Raw genomic sequence first — 25,472 nt, 5'->3', positions numbered from 1 at the left:
AAACAACTAGAGATCTACTACCACAATTAGTCACACTATTTTGTGAATCTCTACCCATTATTCCAGGAAGAGGTTTCCTTCCTAGACAGCACTGAGACAGAGGTAAATATGCATTTGGAGACCTGGGAAGATTGTAACAATCATGCAACCAAACTTTCAATTCTATAAATAAAAGAATGGCGGCCTAGAAAAGCAAGTTCACCTAAGGGTATTTTTCAAAAAAACATACACATATAGCATCAAGGGCTAGTTTTCCAAAAATTACTATTCTAAAGGGTAACTTTTAACAAAAAGAAAAAAAAAAGCCTATAACAAAACCCAACATCATCAAGATATAGTACTAGTTTATATTTATATAAAATAAAAATTTAAAGACACTTTCAACTCTAACTTGCATAATTTTTCTATCTAGTTTTTCATTTAAATGTCTCCTTTAGTTTCAAGCACCATAAAAATATAAATATAGTCAAATATAACTCCGTAAACATCAATACAATATGAACTCCAAAAAAGTAAAAAGTAGTAGAAAAGATTCAGGCCCTTATATTTATTGACTACCTACTGTGTGACAAATACATACAAGGTACTGTCACTTATATTTACTTTTCTAATGCCACTATAAATGAGCACTTTTAATTCCAATTTCACAGATTAATTAAAATGTAAAAAGAAAACACTTTTTTAAATTTAATAAATGGAATAAGAAGGGTCACAGAAAAAAGTAATTTGAAGAGAGCATTAATTCACTATTTCCATACACTATCCTGTTCTCACTTTAAACTTAAACAAAAATGAAAAGGTTACTAAAATTATACTGACTAAACAAACAAAAAAGTATTTTAAATTGAGTTAATTATAGGCATGAACAATTTAGTAAAAAATAATTATTTTTAAGGCAACCCACATTTACTAAATAGTGGTTTGTCTATTAAATTTGTTTTAGTCGTCTGAAAATGTGACTGGCCTCTGCCTTTCTATTGCCACACTGTTAACTTTACAACTATAAAATCAGTAGTCAAATCTATCAATATTGCTATCAAAATTCAATACTATTTCAAAATGAAGAAAATGTAAATACTTTAACAAAAGAATCATGGGAAAGGTACTAGTAGCTCATGTGTCAGCTAAAAGACAAAAAGATGTGATTTCTAATATCTGAAAATATTTTAATACTTATGAGCTAATCCATCATATTTTTATATACTATAAAATGTGTTAACAATTCCAAAATAGAGAACCTCCATAATGGTTCTCTCTTTTATCCAGTGATGCTTATGTTTTCTTCTTAGATCACAGCATATTTAAGGCCAGAAACCATAAGATAGGTATTATAAACAAGTTAATCACCTAAACAATATCACCCAAAAGAATCTCTAAACTATATCAAAAAGACAAGCACTTAGATTTGTAATGTAACCACACAAATCCCATAAGAGTATACTTAGAAAACTGAACAAAAAAGAGTGTACTTACAAAACTGTGCTTGCCAGAGCGTGAAGTTGTTGATAATGATGGCATTAAATAATAATCAATAAGCCCTTTCTTAGCAGTATTTAGTGCTTTAAGGTTGCAGAAGCACACACTTAGAAGGGTAAGGTGAAATGGCATCTTCACATTCACCATATTTCGAAAAAGTTTCATAAGTATATCAACCATTGGGGTCATCACATCATAATTTCCTAAATAAAATGTTTAAGAATAAACATTATAATTAATATTAAGAGTATAATACATTTTATATTGCTGAGATTAAGAAATTAAAATTCTAAATAAGTATCACTGGGCATCTTGACATTATATACCAAATTAAGACATTTCAACATTAATACTAAATGGTTAAAAATTTTCAAAAGATTTGAAATATGGGATTTCTGGTTATACTACACTGATATGGTCAGAAAATCCTCTCTCAAAAAGCTACTATAAAACTGAACAACATTGTCAAAAACAATCATTTTGGTGGAAATCTGGAAATGAACCAAAGGCAAACAAAGTGAGAAGTACTGATCTAGATAGTTAGCTAAGAAAGTAGGAGATAGCAGCTTCATTGTCTGGGACTGTTCGAATGTCCCTTTACATAGCTCAGTCGGTACAGGGTGAAGGCTGCAAAAGCCAGCAGTTTCACTTCCAGAGAGGACAGACCTGATTTGAGGCAGCGGGCAAAAGCCCACACTCAGCAGTGTTGCCAGTAAAATGAGCAAATTTGATAGGAAACGAATGGGAAGATCCCACAGCTCTGCTAGTCTGAAGCTTCAATCGTGGTTCGGGTGAAGGACAGATCAGTGGACCAGCCAGAAATGTCACCAGGAGATTTGGAAATGAGAGAACCAAAGAGGGACTACATAGGCTCCCCTTACAACCCTAGTTGACTAGGAGGCTACATGCAAATAAACGGAAGGCCACAGAGGGCCCAAGCTCTCCATACACTCCTTACTGAAAGGGCTACATGCACATCATGGGGAGATAAAGAGGGCCTAGCAGAAATTAAAATTCAAGAAAAACTTGAAAATGGCCTAATTTTTTTTCTTTTATACTTTAAGTTCTGGGGTTCATGTGCACAATGTGCAGATTTGTTACATAGGTATACATGTACCGTGTTAGTTTGCTACACCTATCAACTCTTCATTTACATTAGGTATTTCTCCTAATGCTATCCCTCCCTCAGCCCTCCATCCAGATAGGCCCCGGTGTGTGATGTTCTCCTCCCTGTGTCCATGTGTCCTCATTGTTCAACTCCCACTTATGAGCGAGAACATGTGGTGTTTGGTTTTCTATCCTTGTGATAGTTTGCTGAGAATGATGGTTTCCAGCTTCATCCATGTCCTTGCAAAGGACATGAACTCATCCTTTTTTATGGCTGCATAGTATTCCATGATGTATATGTGACACATTTTCTTTATCCAGTCTATTACTGATGGACATTTGGGTTGGTTCCAAGTCTTTGCTATTGTGAATAGTGCCACAATAAACATACATGTGCATGTGTCTTTATAGTAGCATGATTTATAATCTTTTGGGTATATACCCAGTAATGGGATCACTGGGTCAAATGGTATTTCTAGTTCTAGATCCTTGAGGAATCACCACACTGTCATCCACAATGGTTGAACTAATTTACACTCCCACCAACAGTGTAAAAGCGTTCCTATTTCTCCACATCCTCTCCAGCATCTGTTGTTTCCTGACTTTTTAATGATCGCCATTCTAACTGGCATGAGCTGGTATCTCATTGTGGTTTTGATTTGTATTTCTCTAATGACCAGTGATGATGAGCATTTTTTCATATGTCTGTTGGCAGCATAAATGTCTTCTTTTGAAAAGTGTCTGTTCATATCCTTTGCCCACTTTTTGATGGGGTTGTTTGCTTTTTTCTTGTAAATTTGTTTAACTTCTTTATAGATTCTGGATATTAGCCCTTTGTCAGATGGGTAGATTGCAAAAATTTTCTCCCATTCTGTAGGTTGCCTGTTCACTCTACTGATAGTTTCTTTTGCTGTGCAGAAGCTCTTTGGTTTAATTAGATCCCATCTGTCAATTTTGGCTTTTGTTGCCATTGCTTTTGGTGTTTTAGTCATGAGGTCTTTGCCCATGCTTATGTACTAAATGCTATTGCCTAGGTTTTCTTCTAGGGTTTTTATGATTCCAGGTCTAACATTTAAGTCTTTAATCCATCTTGAGTTAACTTTTGTATAAGATATAAGGAAGGGATCCAGTTTCAACTTTCTACATATGGCTAGCCAGTTTTCCTAGCACCATTTATTATATAGGGAATCCTTTCCCCATTGCTTGTTTCTGTCAGGTCTGTCAAAGATCAGATGGTTGTAGATGTGTGGTGTTATTTCTGAGGGCTCTGTTCTGTTCCACTGGTCTATATATCTGTTTTGGTACCAGTACCATGCTGTTTTGGTTACTGTAGCCTTGTAGTATAGTTTGAAGTCAGGTAGCATGATGCCTCCAGCTTTGTTCTTTTTATTTAGGATTGTCTTGGCTATAGGGGCTCATTTTTGGTTCCATATGCAATTTAAAGTATTTTTTTCCAATTCTGTGAAGTTAGTGGTAGCTTGATGGGGATGGCATTGAACCTATAAATTACTTTGGGCAGTATGGGAAAATGGCCTAAATTTTTTAAGCCCTCTCCAACTCATACACTTATCCACTGGCAGAGGTAGACGGCTTCCGGACTCTAGTGTTTGAGCAAAACCTTTGCCAATCACTGGCTAACCATGAAACTATACAGACATGGGCAACTTCCCAGAAGCCAGTATTAAAATAAAAATTTGAATGGAAAAAAAAAAAAAAAACACTGAGCAGAGAAATCAGTGACTACACAGCACAGGGGAGGTAAATTCTGCAGATTACGTTCAGACAAGTTACCTAAAAAAAAGTACAGGAAAGAAAAAAGAAAAAACCCTACAAGAAAAAATTTTAAATCCAGAGTTGCTACAATACATTATCTATGAGGTTCGGTTTTCAATAAAATAGTTCAAAACATGCAAAGAAACAGGAAAGTGTGATACATATTTGGGGGGAAAAGCAGTTAACATAAATTGACTTTGAGGTGGACTTAGCAAAGACTTCAAATTCATTATTATAGATATGTCCAAAGAATTAAAGACAACCATGTTTAAAGAATTAAAGTAAAATATAATGACTACAAAAAAAGGACAATCTTGATAAAGAAACAAAACCAAACATACAAACAAAAGACAAACAGAAATTCTAGAGTTAAAAAGTACAGTAATCAAAACCAACAAATCACTACAGGGGCAACAGCAGTTATGAGATGACAGATGAATCAGAGAACTTACAGGCAGCTCAATACAAATTATCCACTTTGTAAGAAAAAACGGAAAAAAAAAGACTGCAGAAAAATAAACAGAGCAGCAGAGACCACCACAGGGTGGAATCAGTGTTAAGGATAAACATATAGACCAATGAAACAAGAAAGTCAGGAAATAAACTCTTATATTTATGGTCAATTAATTTTTGACAAAGATGCCATGGTAATTCAGTGGGTGAAGAATAGTCTTCAACAAATGATGCAGGAACAACTGGATACCCACATGCAAAGCAAAGAATGAAGACCCTTACCATATACCACACATAAAAAATTAACTCAAAATGGACCTAAACATAAAGCTTAAAAACTATAAAACTTCTAACAGAAAACAGAAAAAAATATCTGTGACCTTTGAGTTAGGCAAAGAATTTTTACATATAACACCAAAAACACTATCCATAAAAGAAAAACCACACTACTATATACCGCTAGAACAACTATAATCAAAGAGACTGATAATACAAATATTGGCGAAAATATGAAAAACTGGAACCTTCAAATATTGTTGATGAAAATGTAAATTAATACACAAACTTTGGAAAAAAGTTGGCAGCTTCTTAAACAGTTCATGTTACCATATGATCCAGCAATTCCACTCTTTGAAATCTACCCAAGATAAATGAAAACACATGCATATGCCCATCCAATGACTTGCATTTAAATGTTCTTCAAAATGGAAACAATCTAAATGCCCATAAAGAAGTTATCTCATGCTATATAGCTATCACAGTTTTGTTCTCTTTGAACTTGGAAAACATTCTTAAATGACTGTTTACTTAATTATCTATTTAAAAACAAGGCCAGGTGCAGTAGCTCATGCCCATAATCCCAGCACTTTCAGAGGCTGAGGCAGAAGGATTGCTTGAGCTCAAGAGTTTGAGACCCTGTCTATCCTAAATATCAAAAAAGTTAGCCAGGTCTGGTAGCATGCACCTACTGTCCCAGCTACTCAGGAGGCTGGGGCAGAAGAATTGTTTGAGCCTGGGAGACAAAGGCTGCAGTGAGCTATCACAGCACCACTGCACTTCAGCCTTGGTGCAGAGCAAGACCCTGTCTCAAAAAATAAATAAATAAATAAACAAACAACAAAGTTTTCCAGTGAAAATTCCTGACAGAATAAAAGCATTTAATTGCTTGCTAATTCCCTGTGAAGACCCTCCATTTTTGGAGCATATTTCTCGTTCAAAGTTGGCTTATTTAAGAGTTCAACCTGCTAATGAAACTGTTGGAAAACTAGTCCATACCTGTCCCTAACTTCTGAATTACATGTGAAGGAATAGGGCACTGACGACTCTCACGACCATAGTGCTTCTCAGAGGAATACCGACGGATTATTAATCTCACTGTATGAGGCTTCCTTCCATCTTGGCATACTCTAAAAATAAAGAGAAAGTGGAAATAAGGAATTAGAAAAGTATTACCTTTTTAAATTATGTAACATCTCATTTATCTAAAGGTGCCAGATTTTGTTAAATATAACAATTATACATATAGCAGATAACAAAATAGTAAGCAATAAAGGTCCCTGAGTATCCAAATAATCATCACAAAGTCTATGCACTAAAACTCTGAATGTTTAGATGTCAAGCTCTCAGGCCTCACTCAGAATTGAGTGCTGTCAGAAATAGAAGAGAAATAAGATACAATCATAACAAGTTGTTTTATAATACAGATCGAAAACAAAACTAAAAGCAACCAATTTTTTTTTTTTTTGACATGGAGTCTCGCTCTGTTGCCCAGGCTGGAATGTGGTGGCACAATCTCAGCTCACTGCAACCTTCACCTCCCAGGTTCAAGCAATTCTCCTGCCTCAGCCTCCTGAGTAGCTGGGACTACAGGCATGTGTAACCACACCTGGCTAATTTTTGTATTTTTAGTAGAGAGGTGGTTTTGCCATGTTGGCCAGGCTGGTCTCGAACTCCTGACCTCAGGTGATCCCCCCACCTCAGCCTCCCAAAATGCTGGGATTACAGACGTAAGCCAACACACCTAACCAAAAGGCAACAAATTAAAATCAGCAGGAAATTTAAGAAACTGAATCATTCACTGACAAAAGCAAATAAGTGAAAAATAACAAAAGAACTTTTTTCAAACTTTTTTCTTACAAAACGAGATTACCAAAAAAAAGATTTTTTTTTACAAAATGACATTACTTTTGTTAAAGAGTAATCACTATTACCATTATATGATAGCTTATTAGAGCAATATCTTAAAAGATCATTTACTATATTTAGTATATAATTAATATACAATACGAGTACATGCATTTTTAAGAAGAGTTTCATGCAAATGTCTTGGTTTTGGTGTTGAAACAAAGGTTTTAATGATATGACAAATTCACTTAAGAAGTACTGGAAAAAATGTCATTAAAGGATAACATTTCCCTTTTTATACACATGGCAATGCATATAAAACCAAATCTCAAACGTAAAATGCAAGTATTGCACATTGTTAAACACACTCAACTTGAAGATTCTGATCTGAAAAAAATAGTTCTGGGCCAGGCATGGTGCCTCGTACCTGTAATCCCAACACTTTGGGAAGTTGAGGTGGGAGGATCACTTGAGCCCAGGAGTTCAAGACCAGCCTGGGCAACATAGCAAGACCTCATCTACAAAAATTTAAAAATTAGCTAGGCTTGATGGCAGGTGCCTTCCCAGCTATTCTGGCGGTTGAGGTGGGAGGATTGCTTGAGCCCAGGAGGCTGAGGCTGCAGTGAGCCCTAACTGCACTACTGCCATCCAGCCTGGGTGACAGAGCAAGACCCTATCGCAAAAACATAAAAAATTAAATAGTTCTGTAGTAAATAATTTTTTTCTATCTCTTATTGCTTTGTGACAAAACTTCTCGATGGCTGCTTAACTAGGATAAAATACCTTAAATGGTTACTAGTTTAAATATCTTCCAGTTAAACGTGTTATATTAATCATGCAATTCAAAGAGTATGATATGCTAATTAAGACACATTAGAAAAAGGCTGTATCATAAGCAATCTTAAACTAGTGCCTAGAGGATGGATTAAAAATAATATGGTTTTACATTTCTTACATACCTATAGTATTAATCATAACATACTCTACAGAAAACTAATTATACACAAATACACACACACACACACACACACACACACACACTCCTGTAATTTTTTTTTTGCAAGTCACTTAGATGGTGTTATAATTCAGTCACTGAAATAAGGGCCCGTGGTGTGGGAGAAAAGGAGCCGGCAAGCAGAGATACAGATAAATGGTTAATTTCACAGGTTTTGTATTTCACAGGTTTAGAGCACCTGGTCTCACTTCTGGGTTGACTCTTCAAATAAGAGAACCTGTAAAACTTATACTTCTTGTGGTTTTTCTATGTGAAGAACTGTCTCCAAAGGTTAGGCATTTCAGAGTAGTCTTCTATTTAGCTGAAGCAAATGACCCAGTTTCACTAGCATACTCGCAGCCCCAGCCTGAGTCATATCACTGGAGCCCAGTCATACAGCCAGCCCCAGCTGCATGCAGCCAACAATGAGCTGCATGGCTCTGCTCAAGACATTTGAGTGCCACATTGCACACGACAGCAAAGTTGGAGGAAATTTCACTTCTTCAGTTTTCTCAGACTTAGAACCAACCAAAAACCATTTTCTCTAAATACAGTTAGTCCTCCTAGAATCATTAGAGAAGCACACCTACTCTAAACTGTTAGAGCCCTGAAACCACAATTTGAGAAATTTCTAACAAGAAGAGGAGAAACAAAGAAATGGGACGAAAACAGATAATACTCATCTGTGGAATATGGAATATTGAGAAATACATGTATAATGACAAGGAGCACCACAAAATTAAATTTCCTTTTCAGTTTATCTTGTACTACTCATATATTTATAACCCCAGTTGATACTCTTTACATACAGATCAGAAACCCTGCACACACCTGCAGTCACTCACCCTACTCACACATAGCGCCAGCTAGCCATTCTTTCCCTCGACTCCATTTTATTTTACAGTCTGAGGCAAAAGAGATACAACGGTTCTTCTGCTTCTTCCATCACTGTTACTTTAATAATTTCCTATCCTCAACAATCACAAATTTATATAGTTGTTCCTGTATCAGGAGTTTTAGAATTATGACAGTATTATTCCTCTTTGCATTTTTTTCTCCTTAATGAAATGCAAGTAACTATTAGCAGAGGCACAGATAAATGGTTAATTTCACAGGTTTTGTATTTCGCATGTATTTGTATTTAGCATGGTACTAACTTAATGAAATGCAACTAACTATTAGGTTGAGAGCAAAGGCTTTGCAATTGCCACAGGGAAAAATTAAAACTTCTTCTTCTCACCTGAAGACCAGAATAAGTCTAGAAATGTTAGAAATATCCACAAAACCCCTTTAGGTAACTATCTGCAGCTTTAGATCCATAGTATAACCACAGTGTTAACAGAATTAAGACCAATGAATTCAATTTAGGTAAGACCCCCTATTACCATCTTTACAACAGTTTATAAAGCAGAGAAATCCCATGATAAATTATTTTTACATTGTTTAGTCTCCAGATAATCTGTCAGTTCCAAGATGGAACATCAAATATTCTTTCCACATACCATATATAAAATGAATACATAGGATGACTTGGCAAAATGGATTGAAAATCACCTGTTTAAAAGACTAGCAAGTAGTTCTTCAATCTTATTTTTAGCTTCAACTTCAGATGAACATTTTTTAAATGAATCTTCTTCACTAAAGGACTATCAAAGAAGCATAAATAAGGATTAGCACAAACTCAAATAACTATATCTAATTATTATCAGTGTACAGTCAAATAAATATTCAATACATTCTTCACTAACTTACCTCTTGTCCTTAGTTTGAGCCATTTAGTTCACTTTTATATTAACTGTTTTTTATCTGCAAGCTATTGTACTCACTAGAAAGTTAATATAAAATATTACTGTATTAACAGTTAATATAAAATAATTCAAAGTTACAAAAACTCTAAAGCTCTAGTACCAACTCCAAGCTTTATTGTATGATTATGGCAAGAGTTCTTAATCACCTAGGACTTGAATCTAAGTTTATCCTTGGACAAGTTATTTAACCTTTCTAAAGTACGGTATCCTCATCTTGAGAGAGAGAGAATGGAAGGAAGGAAGGAAAGAAGAGAGGTAAGAAGGAATGGACAAACAACAGTACTACCTACCTTGATGCTTTGTTGTGAAGATTAAATGGACTAACGTATTTAAAGCACTCAGTAAAGTGCTTGTCCCATAGCAAAAAAATCAGTCAATGTTAACTGGGTGATTATACCTTTCCCATTTGCTAAATCACTGGACTACTCCGAAAACAAGATTTTTAACAGATTAAAATATTTTGCCTCATATATGCATTATAGGCTATTAAAATTAACTTGCACTGTCTTCAATCATAGTAGCTAACTTAAGATATCAAAATATCAATGCTTAAGATTCCATTTAAGAATACTTATTAATCCAATCTATTAATAATAAATCAGCCTTCTAATACGAAAGGGATCACATACTAAGCAAACTAGAATAGTAAGAACATGGTACTAAAACTAGAAATCTTTATCTCAAATAATGTGATAACCAGTACTTAATTAAAATAAGTATCATCATATACCTGAGGTGGTCCTGAGGGTATCACAGGGGAGTTATCCTCTCCAAAACTGAGCTTCTGGATACGCTGAGCAACTGAAATTCCTAATTCTTTTTCTAAAATTTTGGGTGAAAAGGTTTGGAGATCACGCACACTATTGATACCCAGTGCTTCAAGACATTTGGCAGTTTTATAGCCAATACCTAAATAAAAAGAAATGCATACAATGTTAAAATAGCTTTTCTCCTTAAAATAAAGCTAATTAAAATATTATAAATATATCAATCATATCTTTAAGTTCTATAATTTATACAGTAGTCCCCCTTTATCCACAGGGGATACATTCTAAGACCTTCAGTGGATGCCTGAAACCATGGACAGTATCAAACCCTATATATACAGTACTGTTTTTCCCATTACATATATACCTACGATAAAGTTTAATTTATAAATTAGGCACAGTAAGAGATTAACAATAATAATAAAACAGAACTATAACAATATACAATATACAAGTTATGTGAATGTGGTCTCTGCCTCTCTCTCTCAAAATCTTATTATTTTCAGACCACAGTTGACTGCAGGTAATAGAAACTGTGAAAAGTGAAACTGCAGATAATGGGGGACTACTGTATTTTGCAAAGATCAAACCTCATTGCAAACTAGGTTGCTGTTCTTCCACTCAGGGCTCCTGAATTATATGCACCTCTTTGAAGTCCTCACAAAATACAGTAAAATAAAATGAATACAGAGACAGCCAATAAATGCTGTCTTACTAAAATAAAAATTTTACCACCTGTTATGTAATATTCCAGAAATATTCAGAAATCATGATTATTATTAATATACAAAAAGGCTGCCACTAGAGCAATTAAAATAAATTAAGTGTACATATTAGGTAACCTAACTGATTCCTATACGCACCACCACACATTTATCCATAAGTCATATCTAACATTTACCATCCAGAATACAACAATGAGCCAGAAAGCAAACAAACAAAAAATCTTGCTAGCAAAACTGTCACAAAGTTCTTGCACTAAAATTCAGTCATACTTTATTCACAAGAGAAAACAGGCTATTTAATGTCTCCTTATTCTTTTCATTCAAAAACAGTAATTCCACAGTTATCTGGTTTTCTTGCACAGTAAAAGCAGTAAGTTGGAGGAGATGGCTATGTAAGGGGAATTATTAAAGTAGAGTGACAGATTCTTCACAGCAGAAATAAAAGAAGGTTGGCAATTTGGCAATAAGTGAGAAAGGAGAAAGCCTGTTAAAAAAAAAAAAAAAGATACAAGAACTCGAAAGTAAAGCCAAGAATGTTTTGCACCAGTATATAGTCCTCAATTTATTACAACCTGACATTGTTCTTCAGAATGCAGTACCAAAGTCATCCAAAAAACTTCAAATTATAGTTATACTATACTAAGGAAGGCAAGGCAGTGTATAATACATTTTGGAACCACGCAAGTATCAGTTAAAAATGTGAAGTATGACATCTAAGTTTCAGTGGTATTAGAAATTCACTTCCACAGAACTCTTTTATAACATCTTATTCCCTAGCAATACCACAGAAATGTAGTTCAACATATTGATGGCCTATAAAAACTTGGGTATTTAATCTTCAAAGATACAAACTTGCCCCATGACCTAAATAGGTCACCGAACTCCTCATGGAAATCAGTTTCCTAATCTTTAAAATGAGGACCTTGGCCTAGATGTTTTGGAAAGTCCATTGTAGCCTTAATATTTTATATGTAATCCCAAAAGAGTTAGTAAAAGACGAACTCCCCTCTCTAGAGGCAATGTACAGTATAAGAGTATGACCCAGGGACTGGAAATAAAGGACCATATGTTTCTAGGCTATAACTTTCATGACCATATTCTAACCATACAAAAGTAGATAAAATAAGAAAAGTACCTTCACATATTTCTTAATCCAAATTTGCTTGAGAAAACATTACAGTTTTTCTTAGTTTTTTCCAGGAACCAAGTATACACACACACACACACATGCACACAAACTCACAGACACCTCTACCTAAGAATTAATTACATTGTATCTATAATTTTTTAAATTAAAAGAAATAAAATAAGACGTATATGTACTTTTCAAATATATTTGTCTTACCAGGTATTTCCTTTATGTGATTCAAACTATGAATAAGATGTTGACAACTTTCAGGTAATAAGACTGTTTGTTGATTTGGTTTAAAGACACCAGAAACTAATTTTGCCAACAGTTTATTAGAAGCCACTCCAGCACAGCCAGTGAGCCCCAACTGATTATACATGGCTTCCCGCATCTCTGCTGCAATCTGAGATCCAACAAGTAGTCTGATGTGCAAGACGTCAAGCAGGTTTATAGCTTTAAAAACAACAAATGTCATTCAAAGTCACAAGAAAAACCTTTTTCTTTTTCACAAAATAATTTTTAAAAGGTAGAGGGCTTAGTCTATATCCAACAACCACCACCACCACCACCACCACCATCACCTGGTATGGTTGCGATATTTGTCCCCTCCAAACCTCATGTTGTAATTTGATCCCCAGTGTTGGAGGTGGGGTCAAATGGGAGGTGTTGGGATCACAGGGGTGGATCCCTCATGAATAGATTAAAGCCCTCCCTCAGGGGTAAGTTTCTGACTGTATTAGTTCCAGAGACAGCTGGTTGTTAAAAGAGCCTGGCACCTCCCCCAGCCCTTGCTTCCTCTCTCACCATGTGATCTCTGCACACACTGGCTCCCCTTTGCCTTCCACCATGAGTGGAAACAGCCTGAGGCCCTCACCAGAGGCCTAACCTTGACTTTTCCAGCTACAAGAATCATGAACCAAATAAACCTTTTTTTCTTTATAAAGTACCCAGTCTCAGGTATTCTGTTAAAGCAACACTAAATGGACTAAGAGATCACTGCCACCCTGTTATCCACTTGACTAATCTCTTTCATGCTTCATAGGAATACTGTAAACAAATTCAATAAGCAAATTCCAAGGGCCTGTGATAGTGACTGTGTACTGGGAGTGCTTAATAATTAACACATTATGAAAACTGATCTCATAAAAAAATTCCTACTGACATTGGCAAAACTTTTACTCATATTTACCTGTAAGTAGGCATAAAAGTATTATTATATAACAAGAAAGCTAACATTATACTTTAAAGATCTAAATCTTAACCACGCACTAGCAGTATATGCTGCTAGAAACAATCTCTGACCTGTACAGTTTTAGAGCTCTTTTATGAAAAGTGTAAGAAAATTATATAAAAATAAATTTGCTTTAGGTGTAAAACAGTGTTGGAATGACATGAAACCATCCTAACCTCAAAGAGACTAACGCTAAAAGTATTTAGAGATGAAATGTCAGGATGTCTGCAATTTACTTCCAAATAGCTCATCAACCAACCAAGCAATCCATAGAGAGAACAAGAGAAAGCAAATGTGGCAAAACGATAACAACTGGTTTATCTACAAGAAAGGACATAATGGGCCAGGAGTAGTGGCTCACGCCTGTAATCCCAGCACTTTGGGAGGCCAAGGCAAGCGATCATCTGAGATTAGGAGTTCAAGACCAGCCTGGCCAACATGGTGAAACCCCATCTCTACTAAAAATAAAAAAATTAGCCGGGTGTAGTGGCACATGCCTGTAGTCCCAGCTAGTCAGGAGGCTGAAGCAGGAGAATTGCTTGAACCCAGGAGGTGGAGGTTGCAGTGAGCCGAGATCACATCACTGCACTCCGGCCTGGGCGATGGAGTGAGACTCTGTCTCAAAAAAAAAAAAAAAAAAAAAAAAGAAAAGACATAATGGGTATTTTTTGTACTATTCTGTCAACTTTTCTGTAGCTTTACAAAAAATTTTAATAAAATCTGTGTGAAAGAGGAAGAATTAACCAATAATTCCACATTTCCTTTTTGGGATATAAAACCTAGCTCTCTATAATGTACTCTAACCAATAAAATCCAAGTTTGCCTTAAAAATTATATAGAAATATATTTGAAATATTCTTGCTAGTTAGCCCTTTTAAGTTACAAATGAGCACAAGTACAAAAGATACACGAAAAGCTCCATGTATTCTAGAAACTGTGGTTCTACTGCTTTTCTTCTGTGGAGAACTATTCTGTAGACCGATGTCTAGTTCTCAAAAAAGAGGATAAGAGGAAATGCATGGGGAGGCTTAAGAGCAAAAGGGTCAGACAAGTCTTACACAACAGCAGAGTACCTTGTCTTGTATGTGGTATGATAGGGGAGTCACCAGCAGAGTCATAAGATGTCCGAAAGCCTAATCAGATATTCACTGGTGCTTACTGCAGCTTATTTTCAAATGTAAATATCACTGGAAACACCATCAGTCATTCATATCTCAATATATGAAGGAGACAAACCATTCTGCTTTCTTGCTAACTTCGACAAAGATTATTTGAACAGATTAAATAGGAGCTTGGAGAAGATTCTAGCACATGGCAGATAGCCCTGGACAACATTCCAAAAGTGCTAACTTGGGAATTCAGAGAGCAACATGAGGGTCTCAGGGGAATCGAAGGGAACATGTAAAACACACATCAAAGGGGAATCGAAGGGAACATGTAAAAGACACATCAAAGGCAAATCTAGCCTACCTGAAAACTCTGCTTAGAGATTGTTTTAGAATAATAAAAAATTATTCCAAAAAGCATATTAAGAAGCCAATTCTTATAACTTAAGAATGACCTACAGAGGTATGGCTTTTTGTTTCCTTAAGAGATGAGATCTTGCTCTGTTGCCTAGGCTGGACTCAAACTCCTGGGTTCAAGCAATCTTCTCAGCTCAGTCTCCCAAACAGCTGGGACTACAGGGGCACTCCACTGTGCCCAGCTGGGTATGGCTTTCTAAAATGGGAACCAATGCACTGTGTCAGACGAAAACTCTGCACAGATGAATGCTCTGTGCAGATGAACAGGAACAATGCTCTGTGCAAATGAAAAGTGCACAGAGCATTGAGCTACATGTCATCAAAATCTTAACACTTATTATGGAATATCAGCACCTAATTTTAGCTGTCCTAGACAGATTACTGACTAAATATAACTATACCTCCAACAAAAGTCATGAATCTTTCAGAATCACACAGCGAACTCACTGAACATTAAGAAATGTATGTACTTTTAGTTAGTAGGTAGAATGAATAAGAACCCACTCACACTGATTATTGTATACATGACCCGACACAGTCACTGCAGAAAGTTCATCACTTTGCAGCTGCTGTAGTCTCTTCTCAACCATTTCTGTTAGATCCACAAAATTTTCATCAAATCCAAGTCTCTCAACAACTGGACTAAATTCTTCCAGTAATTCTAAATTGAAATAATATTGGAGCACAAATGTAAATGAAGTTATAACTAGGATAAATTTAACTATCTAGTGCTTAAAAATTTATCAAATTTATTGTTAAAGGTTTTATATACATTCATAGTTCCATAATATCTTTAATAAAGCCCTCAGTTAATTGACTTTTTTTCTGTACCACATCTTGTATAAAGGCAATATTTTCAAAAAAGTCTAAAAATGACATTCCTAGGGCAGTTATTCATGGCAATATATTTAGCTCAATCTTCTACACCTATAATTTTTATATCTGTAGTACATTAAATATCAATGCTTATAGTAAATTGGTGACCTTGAAGAAATGTGTCAAAGAATAAACTATAGGCTGCTCAGGAAAGTTAAAAACAAGTAATAGTATATTTTAGCTATATTTTCTCCAAGAGTTTAAAAGAGGCAAAACAAAATAATATTTAAAATGTCCAATTATTACTGAATAAAACAGAAAGTCAGTCAACTTTCAAAATATACTATAACGTGGTATTTTTATTAGCCATTCCCAAGCATATTCCTTAGGACAGAGAGGCAGAGATGAACCACAACTTACAGGTATTCAAATGCCCAGCGTCTAGCACAATATCTAGTCCTCAAGTCAAATCTTTACTAGATTAAGCTGAACCAAAATTCAAAATAAATTCAAAAAAACTATCAATTTTCATATATTAACATTGAGACTAGTAACTTTAAAATCATTGAGAAAGTTTTTCACTTCCCTCTGAATCACTTTCTACTGACCCCAGCTGGATAAGAGAAAACAAATGCAAGTCTCTTAGTATACAAAAATGCATAGATTCTTAAGGTCATATAATCTGAAGCTCAGAAATAAAAGGACTATCTCATTCCACATAGATCATGTTTTTTCACAAACACCAAAGGTGCTTTTTTGTTTTATTGATGTCAACATTGACAATGTGAGGGGAAACCAATAAAGGTAACAATGTGACATGGCAAACACCAAAAATCACTCCCGAGAAAACTATTACCTAGAGAAAACTATTACCTCCTTTCAGGACAGACTGACAATACGTCTAATCAAAGAAAATGATTGTTTTGCATTTCCTTCATCACTTTCGGCAATTTATTTTCAAAAGTATATACCTGATATGCAAAGTAACATGTAGAAAACAAGAGTTTATCAAAAGAATACTACATAAGAAAAATAAAGGATAAGGCTTTAAGCACTAAATAGAAAAGCAAGTTAAATACAGAATCATGCACGAAGCTGGTGGATCACTAAATATTGACTGATTTTAGGTCACAGGACAAATCCCTAATTATCCCGTTCCTGAAGGTTTTTGTTGTTGCTGTAGTTTTAATGAGACAGGGTCTCACTGTTGCCCAGGCTGGAGTGGAGTAGCACACCACAGCTCACTACAGCCTTGACCTCCTGGGCCCAAGCAATCCTCCTACCTCGGCCTCTGGGACTGCAGGCACATGCTACCAGCTAACTTTTTTTTTTTTTTTAACTTTTGTAGAGACAGGGTCTTGCTATGTTATATTGCCCAGACTGACCTCAAATGATACCCCACCACAGCCTCCCAAAGTATTGGGATTACAGGCATAAGCCACCATGCCCAGCCTCCATTCCTGAAGTTAACCTCTTTCTTGGTATCAACTTCATAAGCAAGATACATTTATTAAACATATAATTATATAAGGCCCAAAAGAGGAGTCTGTAATTACAGAAAAAAAACTACCTTGAAGAAAGGTATATATGCAGTAGCATCAAAATATGAAATAAATAATAAGGTTATAAACAGATCAGAGATAAATACAGTAAAGGACTAACTGGCTACGCTCCTACTTCAACTCAGAAAAATACTGTGAGAAAAACTGATAAAGTAACTTTTTTCAAAAAATACCTAACACAAAAAGTACTAGGTACTTAGTACTTAGAAAAAGATGAACAACCCAAATTAAAAACAGGCGCAAGTGAATACGTTAACAGAAAAAAATACATAAATGACCAAAAATATATGAAAAAATATTCAACCTTACTCATGGAAAACTGCAAATCAAAACAATGATTTACTCTTCTTCCTCTATATGATGAATATGAGAGGAGGCATTTAGGCCATAATTTTACACATTTGGAAAAACATGATACATGACTTTGTACCTTGCCTTTTATTCACTCAACAAGGCCTATCTCCATCAGTCAAATAGTATTGCACCAATGAATTCTTTTTAATGGCTATATAATATCCATTACACAGATGTTTTAGTTTATTTGGCTATTTCTCTTGATGGGCATTTTTCCTTCCATACTTTTGACAATCATAAACCATGCTACAATAAACATTGTTGTACATATGTCTTTATGTACTTGTGGTTCTCTTTCTTTTTTAGAGACAAGAGTCTCACTCTGTCATGCGCACTCAGGCTGCAATGCAATGACACAATCATGGCTCACAGCCTCGAGCTTCTAGGCTCAAGCAGTCCTCCTACCTCAGCTCCAAAAGTGCTGGGATTACAGGTATGAGCCACAATACCCAGCCTTATGATTTTATTTCTATTTGATAAACTCCCAGCAATGATATCACTGGATTGAAGAACATTCATCTTTAAACTCAGTAAGTGTTCTTGATACTTTTTTCTCACATTGCTTTTAATTTTGGGCAAGTATGACAGATATAAAATATCTTACTAATTCAAATTTCCTTGGCCACTAATGAATTTGAGCATTTTTTCCCTATAATTGTTAGACACTGGGTTAGGCTCTTCTTGTCAACTGCCTATTCATATCCTTTGTCCTTTGTTATTAGGTTTATTTTTCCTGTTAATTTCTAAGAGGTCTTTGTATATTATAGACATTTAATACAGTCATCTGAAAATTGCTATCACAAAAGAAAAACAAAAAAAGTAAAAAAGACAAATAATTGCAAAGCTGATCATTATACATTTTTACACTACATATTAAATAATTGCGGTTTTCGCAATTAAAAGTAATTGTGAAAGCCACAATTACTTTTGCATCAACCTACTATATTTGCAATGTGCCAGTGCACACTCATTTTCATTTTTCCTGTAATTTACTATAACACTAAGATTTAAACCCAAACCTTAGCATAGGAAAGTTTAGCTACATTGTAATACTTAGTATATATATAAAACCTAAGAAAATGTTAATATATCCAATATTTTTATTAATATTTCATAAGAAATCAGTTTTTAATTATGTTGATCAAATGTTACAGAAGCCTCTTTCAATTATCATTAGTGCATTAGAAAACAACATATTTCTTCGTAATTCATTTAAACTTAAAATTTTAAAGACCTGGCATCTTTTACAGTACAGTTTCCCATTTTCTCACTTTTAAACTTTGTTTTCCACTTTTCCCTGTTATATAAACATCAATAATAACAGAGTTAAAATTACTTCCAACTATACATCTTCTTAAAAATACTATTCATAGCATAGTTATCCTTTCACATAATTTTTAAAGTTGACAAGACCCAAAATAAGAAGTTATTAGGAAAAAGCATCTTGACTTACGTTATTTTACATTTATTAAAAAATTCATGTAATGAACAGGCATCCTACATAAAAATTAATGCTAAAAGTACATTGCTTATCATTTGTACCTGTAACCTTATAAGACATTTCTCTGTAGCGGGTCAGGTCTTCTCCATTAACTAATACCAACTGTGGACACTTTTCTTTTGCATCTCTGACATTCATAAGTTTCTTAACTCCAAGTTTCCTAGCTTCATAGTTGCAGGTAACCACCAAATATTTCTGTTGAACCCCTGTAAAAAATATTTTATGAGAAACCCAAGCACAGTTGAAGAAAACATTTAAAGATATTATTAATTCCGTATTACATTTGTCTAAATTGTAAGACAATCAGTTTTGATAAGAATCAAAAGCCCTGTCTCAATTAAAAAACATAGCATCCATATATCAAATTTCTATAATGCAGAAACATTAGGTTTTCAAGCTATCTCCTAATTATGAATTATAATATACCAATGTATTATTTTTCCATACCCCACTTTTAATCTCTAGTTGTTTTGTCTCCTTGAAGAAGGAAAGTTATTATTAAATAACAAAACACTGAATAACACAGAATTAAAAGTTAGACGATAGATCAATTATTCATATATAAAAGGCAATCTGTGTATTACATTTCTAAAATTTAAAAATGAACCTAAATCAATATATTCTATGGAATCTTCAGTGATAAGATACAAATCAAATCACTGTAGGACTTTTTTCTAGACAATATAAAAGCAGATTAATTTATACTGCCATATAATAGGGCATGTTCTACCAAAAAAAAAAAAAACGGATGAAAATAATTGAGTACAACTAAATACTCGTTGCTGCTAGAAAAACTCAACTTCTCTTCTGCGTAACTTGCTAATATAAAGCAATATAAAATATAATATGTATATAAAATATATAAAACAAGTGCTGGGCTACAGCAATTTTTAGGGATCTAACAGTTATGTACTACTTATTGAACTGTTCTATCAAAAACGATTAAATTACGATCATTTATTTACAGACTGCATAAAAATTCTAGTTTATTGGTGACTCAAGATTGCTAAAAATTATTTGCTCTTTTTTTATACAAGTTGACTACTTGCTTACCACTGTAAGAGTAATGTTCACCTAAAATATGTAAAATACAAACATGTAGAAAAAAAGGTTATGTCCACTTCTCTATTAGACATTGTTTCTAAAATTTTGATATCATAAACATTATTTTTATATAAAGTTTTTTCACATATCAGATAATGCCCAAAAATATAATCATGGAACCAAAGGTAATAATAATTTGAGATTCCTCAGTGAACTACATAAAAAATCAGATTGGTAGATTTCTTAACTAAAAAAAGGAGTCCTTTAATAGAGCATTACATTATATGGCCTCATCACTGCATGTCACCAGCCTGAGTTCGTCACATATTTGTTGAGTATAAATGAAAGACTACTGGTCGGGCACGGTGGCTCACGTCTGTAGTCCCCGCACTTTAGGAGGCCAAGGCAGGTGGATCGCCTGAATTCAAGCATACGAGACCACCCAGGGCAACATGGTGAAACCATCTCTACTAAAAATACAAAAAAATTAACCGAGAGTGGTGGCGCACACCTCTAGTCCCAGCTACTTGGAAGGCTGAGGCAGGAGAATCACCTGAGCCCCAGAGGCAAAGCTTGCAGTGAGCCAAGATCGCACCACTGCACTGCAGCTTGGGCTACAGAGTGAGACCCCTTCTCAACAACAACAACAAAAACAAAATGAAAGACTACTTTAGTTTTCCCCAAAAACGTGGAGCATTCATATCCCTCACTTCCCAATAATCATTCATTCGTACTTAATTACAGTTTTTTTATTAAGCATTATCTACAGAACATCTTATAACACAGTGCTACTACTCAGAAATGCCTTCAGGAGAAAAAACTTAGGTCCCCTGATTCTAACTCCTTGGCACCCTTAGAAAAGTTTTAAGATCCTAGACTCACCTTGGCATAGCAAAAACTAGTCATCCCTTTGTTCTTCAGTAAATCAGCTAGGCTGGATTGGGATTTATTAAGCCAAAGTGGGCACAAGAGGGTAGCAGCAAGTGAACCAAAAATGTTCTTTATGCTTACACTAAAAGAGGAATCTTTCCTGCATGCATGAAAGAAAATCTCTTTATCTTTCTCAATTTAAAATACGAATAATAAAAATGATAAAACAAGCTAGCATATCAACAAATATCCAATATAAAATTTATTTTGGCTTTTATTTAAAAAGATGCTTATGTTTTTATGGAAAGTTTGCTGTCTTAATACTTAGGTTTATGTTCAAAATCCAACTAGTTAGTTAGATGTTACACAATTTAAGAGATAATTTCAGAAAGGGGAGGAGAGACGAACACTTCCACTAAAATGTAATAAGAGGCTGTTTTTGAGAACAAAGCCTGTAAAATTTCAAATAGTGAGAAAAAGAAATCTGACCAGCAAACTAACCAGCAAAGTAACATTTATTCTGCTTTCTCTTCATTTGTTCTGCCGACTACACTATTCTCAGATTCACCACTTATTAAATGAGGCTTGTAAAATTTACACTTGGTAGTGAAGCAAAAATGACCAGCTATAAAGCACTGTAAGAACTGCTTCCAAAATCTTTCTTAATAAGGTTAATAAATCAGTAAATAATGAGCATGATGAGTTGCTAATCTAATCATTATGCAATTAAAAATATTATAAATCTACAGTTACCTAAAGGTTTGTCTTTTAGCTCTGGATTTGAGATCATTTCTACTTGTGCATAAAAGCAATCCAGATCTACATGTACTATGACTCTGGATGAAGAATTTGGTGTAGGCACCACTTGATCATGAACTCCTGCACAATATGCAAAGAAATAAAAAGAAATTCAGGCTGCTTATTATCTCTGAGCAACTGACAGTTCCTTAAAACATGGTACCTGTGAAGGAAGAATGCAGAGTGACGTTAGTTTTCTCCTGGATTATGTGTGAAAGCATCGAAAAATTACAAAGACATGAAACTCCACTTAGAGTAGGGTCTTCAGTCCTCTTAATTACTGTTTCTTTGTGCACTGCGTTTTTCTCAGGATAGTAATAAGTTTGAAGGGAAAAAATGTGATAAATAACGGATGATAAAAGAGCTAATACTATCACCTGGAAGTTTATAGTAGCTCTTAGTGTAAACCAGAAGGGGCAGAAAAGTTGAAATGACGTTGATTTTCACACAACTTGAAAATTATTCTAAGCAGCATGCCCTTACATTTAAAACAAACAAACAAAAACTGAAATACAAAATGGCAGAAGACAACCAGTGGGTACAAGGGTGGGCTATTTTTAGCTCCCATGGCAGCAGGATTATCTGGTTTAATGCTAAATCGCCAGTGCCTAAAACAGTGTCTAGGACATAACAGACCACCAATAAATATTCACTAAATTGAAAGACTGAATAGTTCTTTGATTTTAAAAAGTTGTTAGGTCATTATTTGTGGGGGAGGGAATGACAGAGGCGACTCCTTCTCTCAACACTGGCTAAAAACAAGACAGGCAAAATACAATACAATATTCTGGTTGGGATCCTGGAACAGAAAATGAACGTTAGCAGAAAAACTGGTAAAATATTAATAAAGCGTGTAGTTCAATTAATAGTATTATACCAATGTTAATTTCCTAGTTTTGACAAATGTACTGAGTTTATGTTAACACTAGGGGGATCTAGCTCTGCAACTTTCAGGTAAACCTAAAGTTGTTCCAAAATTTAAAAGGCCAGGCACGATGGCTAACTACTGTAATCCCAACACTTTTCGAAGCTGAGGTGGAAGGATCGCTTGTGGCTGGAGTTTGAGACCAGCCTGGACAACACAGCTACACCTGATCTAAAAAAATCTGAAAATCAGCCAGGTGTGGTGGCACGTGCCTGCTGTCCCAGCTACTCGGGAGGGAGAGGCTGGGGCGAAGGATCACTTGAGCCCAGTGGTTCGAGGTTGCAGGGAGACCTTGTCTCTAAATTAATGAATGAAACAAAACCAGCAGGAAATGAGAACCGGTGCCTTTACATCCAGGCCCTGAGGTGGGCGGTACAAGGTAAAGACCAGAGCTGGAAGTGGGTCACCGGAGACGTGACCACAGCGGACCTGACTCCGCCCAGGTTCTGAGCCATCCCTTCCTGCCAGGACTGAGAACCGGGTCCCACCTTCTGCCAAATGAGCGACAAGGTCCTCAACTTTTCCAAAGTTAAAAGGCCCGGAAGCCTCTGCAGTTTTCGTCAGGCTGGCTGAGGGATTCCCGCCCCACCTCGCCCCTCACAGACGAAAGGACGGTGCAGATAAACCCTCGACACGTATTTGTAGTGTGGACGCGCCCCACCCTACTCCTACTGGGTGAAGCCATTCCTCTAGAGGTACCCGCCGCGTAACACAAGGCAGAGAGTGGCAGCCCTCTCTTAGAGGAGCCGAGTGGGGCGGGGACGGTCGCGCCCCAGTGGCCGCCGCCCCGAGCGTCCGCCTGCCCCACCCTTCTCATTTACACCCAAGGAGACCGCTGGCTCCTCTGGCTGCGGCGCACCCTGCGAGCTGGCTGCCGCCCCCACGTCCGCCAGTTCCATGGCCCAGGCCTCGGCGTCTTCCTCGTAGTCGCCGCCGCTTTCCTCCTCCGGCTCCACCCCCAGCTTCTCCATCCCGCCGCTGCCAACCGCAGCGCTACTTCCGGCCGCTTCCGCCTGGTCTCCAGGGAAACCGGGGGACGACAGTCTCCAGTCGCTCTGTGCCTCTCGCCTGCGCAGTCGTGGCCGACCAGCCTGTTGCCCAGAGTGACACGCATGCCAGGGAATCGTGGAGGCCCACGTGCGGTAGTTTTTTCCCGCCGGGTGGAGGCCGGAAGCGGAGAGATTGAAAGCACAAATGGATTTTTTTTTTTTTTTTTTTTGAGACGGAGTTTCGCTCTTGTTGCTCAGGCTGGAGTGCGCAACAGTGACGCAATACCGGCTCACTGCAACCTCTGCCTCCCGGATTCAAGCGATTCTCCTGCCCCAGCCTCCCAAGTAGCTGGGATTAACAGGCATGCGCCATCACGCCCAGCTAATTTTTTTGTATTTAGTAGAGACGAGGTTTCACCATTTGGTCAGGCTGGTTTCGAACTCCTGTCCTCAGGTGATCCACCCTCCTAGGCCTCCCAAAGTGTTGAGATCACAGGCATGATCCACTGCGCCTGGCCTTTTTTTTTTTTCTTAAAGGCTTTGGAGTGAGGCCCACATCACAAATTTTAGCTTTTTATCTTTGTTCCATTCGGCTGTTAGCAAACTTGCAAATCCCTAGACCTGAGTGATTAATGTGATGGGGTGGGAAAGAGTGTAACTGATAGTAAAGAGACAGGTGGCCTTGTAAACTCATATGATTAGCAACTATGTTAAGGTTTGCTGTGTTTTGTTTGTTGTTGTTTTATTTAAAGACACTGTGACGAATTCAACCACAGAATTTTTAACATCAAAACTGAATAGGATTTGATACATGAGTGTTGCAGTCAGACAAAATCTCCAATCCAGACCCTCCATCATGCTGTGTGACTTTGGGCAGGTTACATAACTGCTGTGAGCCTCAGTTGCTCTACTCTTAAAAAAAAAAAAGTATTGAGATTGAACGAATGGATAAAAGCTACCATATACTGTAATATCCTAATGTATATAAAACATGTGGCACATAGGAAGTGCTCAGTAAATGTCTATTCTCCTTGCCTTCTGTTAGGATACCATGTGTGCACGTGTGTGTTGGTGTGTGTATGTGTATGTTTTACAATAGAGAAAATTTGGAAATTCCTCCCTGCCTGTATGTATGTATATACACTATATCTGTATAAATACCCAAATTAACACATATGTTTTGTTTTTTATATGATTCTACTTCTTATCAAATAAAATATTAGAACCTTGAGAAACCCTTTAAAGCAGCTATTCCCAACCTTTTTGGCACCAGGGGCTGGTTTCATGGCAGACAATTTTTCCACAGACAGAAGGGAGGGGGATGGTTTTGGGATGATCCAAGTGCATTACATTTGTTGTGCACTTTATTTCTATTATTATTACATTTTAATAGATAATGAGGTAGAATCAGTGAGAGCCCTGAGCATGTTTTCCTGCGACTAGACTGTCCCATCTGGGGTGATGGGAGATAGTGATAGATCATCAGGCATTAGATTCTCATAA

The 25,472-nt window shown here is 36.2% G+C and overlaps 1 protein-coding gene across 7 annotated transcripts in view; it reads right to left on the bottom strand.

Annotated features, from left to right (window-relative positions):
* POLI (DNA polymerase iota) overlaps positions 1–24,274 on the bottom strand; it is a 52,371-nt gene extending 28,097 nt beyond the window's left edge. The window contains exons 1-9 of one of the 7 annotated variants that reach the window (XM_004059441.4): positions 23,840–24,274; positions 22,011–22,136; positions 19,385–19,549; positions 15,619–15,771; positions 12,573–12,809; positions 10,466–10,644; positions 9,482–9,573; positions 6,085–6,215; positions 1,474–1,679 (exon numbers count right to left, since the gene is read on the bottom strand). In XM_004059441.4, the coding sequence (XP_004059489.1) occupies positions 1,474–1,679; positions 6,085–6,215; positions 9,482–9,573; positions 10,466–10,644; positions 12,573–12,809; positions 15,619–15,771; positions 19,385–19,549; positions 22,011–22,136; positions 23,840–23,951 (1,401 nt within the window). In that variant the 5' untranslated portion in view covers positions 23,952–24,274. Of the gene's footprint in view, positions 1–1,473; positions 1,680–6,084; positions 6,216–9,481; positions 9,574–10,465; positions 10,645–12,572; positions 12,810–15,618; positions 15,772–19,384; positions 19,550–22,010; positions 22,219–23,468 lie in introns of those variants that run through there. The other 6 variants (XM_063699225.1, XM_055368153.2, XM_019014253.4 and 3 more) reach the window with 6 other exon arrangements.
* Positions 24,275–25,472: the final 1,198 nt, after the last annotated feature.

This window comes from Gorilla gorilla, chromosome 17, assembly GCF_029281585.2.
Source record: "Gorilla gorilla gorilla isolate KB3781 chromosome 17, NHGRI_mGorGor1-v2.1_pri, whole genome shotgun sequence".
Taxonomy (NCBI): Eukaryota; Metazoa; Chordata; class Mammalia; order Primates; family Hominidae; genus Gorilla; species Gorilla gorilla.
The sequence above is the reverse complement of the archived record's forward strand: the minus strand, read 5'-3'. Positions and strand labels throughout refer to the sequence as shown.